The following is a 5,692-nucleotide window of genomic DNA, read 5'->3' on the forward strand; positions in this document are numbered from 1 at the left end:
TAATTCCGATAACGTTGATATCGTGGAAACTATATGTCTTTCGCGTTTTCAATTTCATAAAATGTAATACCCTCTCCTTCCTCTGTGAATTGTATTTTGAGTCTTACCTCTTGGTACGCAGGCATATATTACATAACAAGTCTATGGAAGTACAGTATTTTCTCATTAAAATAATAATCATATAGCACCCGATGAAATGTTTCATATTTAAAAATAGTGGCGTCAAAACACTCCCCCCCCCCCCATAAAAAGAATTTAAACAAATAATAATAATTATTATTTAAAAAAATGACTGGCTGATGTATGTGTAGTAGATAGAAGCCCTTTAATGATCATAACTTTTAGAGTTCTTTCGATTAAAACTGAGCATTTTTGGATTGAATAGGTCGCAACCCTCTTTGTGTCGTGTTTACTAGCGTTGGAAGTGAATCCATTGAGGAGGCAAAACATGATCTAACGAAACACGGGATCACTGACATATATGATGTACCTTGCCATAATGACCATTTATCAGATGGGGAACGGTTGCAGTGGCTTGATCTCCTACATGGATGCCTCTGTGAGGCTGACAAAGTGATGCTATACAGCAATCCATCATTTCTTAAGAGTTATGAGCAAGAGATTAAACAGGAAAGAGAAGCAGGGAAGAGGCACGAAGAAGAAATCAGACAGCGAGAAGAAGAAAAGAAGTTCCTTCAAAGAAGAATTGCAGACTTGAAGCATGTACTCAACGAGTCCCGTGCAAGTCACAAAAGCATAGTCAGTGAAAATGCAAGCCTAAAATATACCATGAGGGTTGAACAGGAAAGGCGTGAACAAAGTAATAGGGCTATGACTGAAAATGCGGAAAAGAACAGGCAGAGGGAAATAGAGTTGGATGAGAAACTAAAATCGAAGGATCTGCGTATCAAAACAATGGCAGAAAACTTCACAAGAACAGAAAAGACGGCGAGCCTTAAGATTGGGCGACTACAGTTCAACAGTGCAGATATGACGAAGAAATTAAAGTCTAAGCAACAACGTGTAGACACCTTGACGGAAATGCTGGAGGGGAGAGAGCGAAACGAGACGACCCTAAGACAGAAAGTTGAAGAATTAGAGAAAGGAAGAGAGGAAGACAGAGCAAGAGGGGAGAAAGAAAAACGCTCATTGGCTACAGAAATGACGAAGAAACTCGAGTCTAAGCAACAACGCGTAGACGCTTTGACAGAAATCTTAGGGGAGAAAGAGCGAAATGAGACGACTCTAAAACAGCAGGTTGGAGAATTAAAGAAAAGAAGAGAGGAAGACAAAGCAAGAGGGGAGAAAGAAAAACGCTCATTGGCTGCAGAAATGACGAAGAAACTCGAGTCTGTGCAACATCGCGTAGACACTTTGACAGAAATCGTATGGGAGAAAGAGCGAAACGAGACGACTCTAAAACAGCAGGTTGGAGAATTAAAGAAAGGAAGAGAGGAAGACAGAGCAAGAGGTGAGAGAGAAAAACGCTCATTGGCTGCAGAAATGACGAAGAAACTCGAGTCTAAGCAACAACGCGTAGACGCTTTGACAGAAATCTTAGTTGAGAAAGAGCGAAATGAGACGACTCTAAGGCAGCACGTTGAAGATTTAAAGAAAGGAGGAGAGGAAGACAGAGCGCGATTTGAGAACGAAAAACGGTCAGTAGAATTAAGCTGGAAGAAGGGGCTTGACTATAAGGAACAGAATATAGGGCAACTTGAGCGTGAGACCTGGAAGCTGAGAACCAAACTTCAACTAGAAAGTGAGATACGATCAGCAGAGCATAAGAAGAAAGCAGAGACACATCAATGGAGTTTCATTCCCTGGTTGACTTCTGGAAAACAAGCTCAGAGGGGTAAGACTGTTTTGCACTAATTTGTCTTGAGTCTCTTTACTTTACCAAGTCAATCTATTTATATTAGACTTTTTGTTTTACATTATGCCTTCGGGTTTTATTGTATATAATAGATCACATTTATGATATCTTATCAGACTGTTAAATTGTCTATAAGGAAAAAAAGAAAGACCGTGGGCTTAAAAGTGTAATTATCATGTGTATAGCGTTATTATGTGATGTTATGATCCGATTAGTTTTGTTTACTAATGTTTTAAAAAGAAATTTGAATTCCACAATCGATCTGGGAATATAAAATGTTCATTAGTTATAACTGGATTATTTCAACCTATTCAACTTGTTCTACATTCATGACAGGAATAACGTCCTCTGGAGATAATTCCAGGGGAGAATTAGATCAATCAGAAAGGAGCAATGCATCACAAGCAGAGTAAGTTGAAACACTTGGAGATATACTTTAACAAAACTTTCTGATAGTTTAAAGTTGTCTCAACATCAGTAGTAAAAAAAATATCACTTAAACATTTCAATCATTTGTGGTGTATTTTATCTTCACATTTGAACAACAACATCGTCATTTCTTCTTATTTTCTTCATCTCCTTATTTTCCTCAATATCTTCATTCTTCTTTATCTTCTAAACTCCATTTTATTGTTTGTCATAATTTTCTTCTTCTCTTTCTTCTCCTTATGTTTATTTTTCTTCTCCTCCACCTCCTTCTCTCTCTTCTTGTTCGTTAACCTTCTCCTCCTCATTATCTATTTTTCTTTGTCTTCTTCTTATAAGTGTTAACTCATATTAATTCCTTGGAAATGCCAGGACATCCTTCTGCAACCTGAACCAGCTATTGACCTACATTTAATATCTTTCGGTATTTCTTTCTTGTCACATTGTGGGTGGTTATGCGTATTTCTATCACGACACGTTTATAATATATATACCTGTATATGCCAAAACAAAAAGAAAATAGCCATTTGATTTTTTTTCTAATATGCTATTTTTGTAAACATCTCAGGGAGGAACCAACCAATGATGATTTTGCAAACATCTTGAAGCAGATAGCTGACGATCTTTCCGAGGAGGCCAAGATCGATAGCTTGGGTAGTCAGCTAGGAATTATACAGGGTGACATAGCGAGAGCTCTCAAGACCAACATGAGATACGAACAGGTCACCAGTAGAGGAACCCATCTCATGCTGATACAATGGAGAGAAGGTGTGTCCAGGGAAGATGAGCGGATCGAACTGAGGAGGGCGCTTGTGGCTGCTAAGTTGTTAGACCTTGCTAACCGTTATGTCCCACAGGGTAATTAATTACAAATCGATTCTAGGCCACACCTCATCATCCAGTAAAAAAAAAAAATGCTATTATTTTATTTGTTTGATATGTGATATATATTTTGTATCAATTATAATCATCAATGCACTTGTCTTCCTAATATTGTCCTTCTTGATTGCACATTACATGTTTTAAACAATGCAGTAGGACTAGTCAGTACGATCGTGCATTATTTCGTTTTAATTAATTTGGATTTGATTACTATGCTAATGCCTTTTAGATGAAACGGTTTGGGGTACAAGACATCAATCTTGCTGAAATTGGTTTCATTTTGCTTAACCTATGTTAGATTAGGTATAAATAATAGTAATTTTGTATTTATTAATCTTGATATCTCATAATAAGGCTTGGTTAAACTTAAAAAAAAACAGAAACAAAAGAAAGTATAAATCTGTTTATTATTCTGAAACGAAAACATCTGGAATATATACGAGCAATAATAAATTTCCTAATTCGGATTTGAAATCGATTTCAGTCAGTCCATAGACAAAAGAAGTTGGTTTTCCATGCTTTAAGTTCGTGTTCTTTCTTTGTTAAGTTTGTCTAACTCTCCGTTTAGGAAAAAAAGAAGGAAATACTGTGAACGGCCACCGTCTAGAAATAGAAGATTCTCGACAGCATTCCGAGGTAGATAACTCACCATCAGCACAACGGTCCTCAGAAGGACAGACAAGCCCAAAGGAACCTACCGCACCAACTGGCAGGCCTCATCTACACGGCCAGTCCTCCGAGAGCCACGGGGAGGAGGCGAGTGAATGCGTGGACAAACTTTCTGAAGTAGTTTCAAACCACAGCACTGATGGCGTACATGGAACACACGGAGGTGAGAAACCTAGCAATGGTACATTCAGCATTGCCTGTTATCATAAAGCAAGTGGCTATTCATACATTTAAAGATGACTGGCGTTCGTATTGAATGAATATGATTCGACAGTGAACTCTAAAACGAGTACGAACACGTATCATGATGTCCTCAAAACGCGTTAATATGGTAAGATTTATGAATACACGTTGATGGAGTTCATCATAATGGATAACGTTATAAAGGATGGTGTGGACATACTTGTTGAAATTAGAAATATTCTAAGATTTGTATTGAATAACACCGACGTTAATCTTTTTCATTTTCTTTTATGATAAGTAGGAGGATTGACAGGACAAGAACACCCTCAGAAAATAGGAGAAGTGCCAGGGTCCTCAGGAGGACAGAACAAGACCAATAAGCCTACAGCAACAACTATCCAAACTCCTGACGACACGTCACCCAAGAACCAAAGGGAGGAGGCGAGTGAAGGCATGGACCAACATTCTGAAGAATCATCAATCAACAATATCGCAGATGATGTACAAGAAACATCCGTAGATGTGTCTTCTAACGAGCCGTTCGATGAGGGAACTAGCATATCGGATGAAAGGGGTGTAGAATATACCACCATTAACTATGGCGACTTACTTTCTAATATCGCCTTGACCGAGACATCTTCGGAGAAACTATTGATGCTTTTATTCATGAAAGTAATCATTGATATTCCTTTCAAGGAATTCGGTAGATAAACATGTACGGACATCCTTTATTGTGAATGTATACATGGTTTTTGTTTTACAAGTTCAGACATATAACTTGCTTATACATTTATCCAATAGGCAAGGGACCTTTTAATTACAAAACTTAGAAGTACATTGACAGGTCAATTATTATAACTATACCGTGATATATTCTGGATCTTGCATAACCATGACTTAACACATTTATGCTTCCTTTATCGTCTCAAGAAAAGTGTTTTTTTTTTGGTACAGATTAATCAGATTTTTTAAACGCATCGATAATAATAATAATAATAATAATAATAATAATAATAATAATCGTAATAATAGTCAAATTTTATTAAACCGAAAATGTCAATTCTTTTTGCCCAATTGATCGTGAGCCCGGCAGCCACTGAGCAGCGCCTGGTGCCATGTAACCAAATTAACAAAACAGAATTCGATAAATAAATAAACCATACATACGCTATATCTCTGCCATAGAAAGATACAACATAATCATATTTTACATATTGAGAATCATATTTTACATATTGGGAATCATATTTTACATATTGAGAATCATATTTTACATATTGAGAATCATATTTTACATATTGAGAATCATATTTACATATTGAGCGTCAAATACATGAGACATAAAGTCCACATAGTGTCCGCGCTCGACGCTTACGTCCTCGCAATGACGAGGACTCTTGTGTTCGGAGTGTTAGATATAAAGTTATACAAAATTATTTGTAGTTTACTTCACACGATTTTGTTTCTGTACATACTAGTTTCTTTTCTCTATACTGTTTCTCCTGGGTATTTAATTTCTTACTATATTTTGCTTGGAAGTTTATGTTTTGCCATTTTTCTTTGTCGTTTGTTCATGTATATTGCATTGTTTTATTGTACCATTTCTTGTCCCCATTGAAGACCAGCGGCATCATAACGATAACGGTGAATTTGGGC

General features: G+C 36.9%; 1 protein-coding gene across 1 annotated transcript; it reads left to right on the top strand.

Annotated features, from left to right (window-relative positions):
- The first annotated feature begins 573 nt into the window (after window positions 1-573).
- Window positions 574-4,747, top strand: LOC105438675 (trichohyalin-like). The gene is made up of 5 exons (XM_011666792.2): window positions 574-1,855; window positions 2,213-2,285; window positions 2,871-3,160; window positions 3,753-4,016; window positions 4,338-4,747. The coding sequence occupies exons 1-5, from the start codon at window positions 577-579 to the stop codon at window positions 4,745-4,747; spliced, it is 2,316 nt and encodes a 771-aa protein (XP_011665094.2). The 5' UTR covers window positions 574-576.
- The last annotated feature ends 945 nt before the right edge of the window (window positions 4,748-5,692 follow it).

The sequence above is a fragment of the Strongylocentrotus purpuratus genome, unplaced genomic scaffold, assembly GCF_000002235.5.
Source record: "Strongylocentrotus purpuratus isolate Spur 01 unplaced genomic scaffold, Spur_5.0 spur5_scaffold_1, whole genome shotgun sequence".
Lineage (NCBI taxonomy): Eukaryota > Metazoa > Echinodermata > Echinoidea > Camarodonta > Strongylocentrotidae > Strongylocentrotus > Strongylocentrotus purpuratus.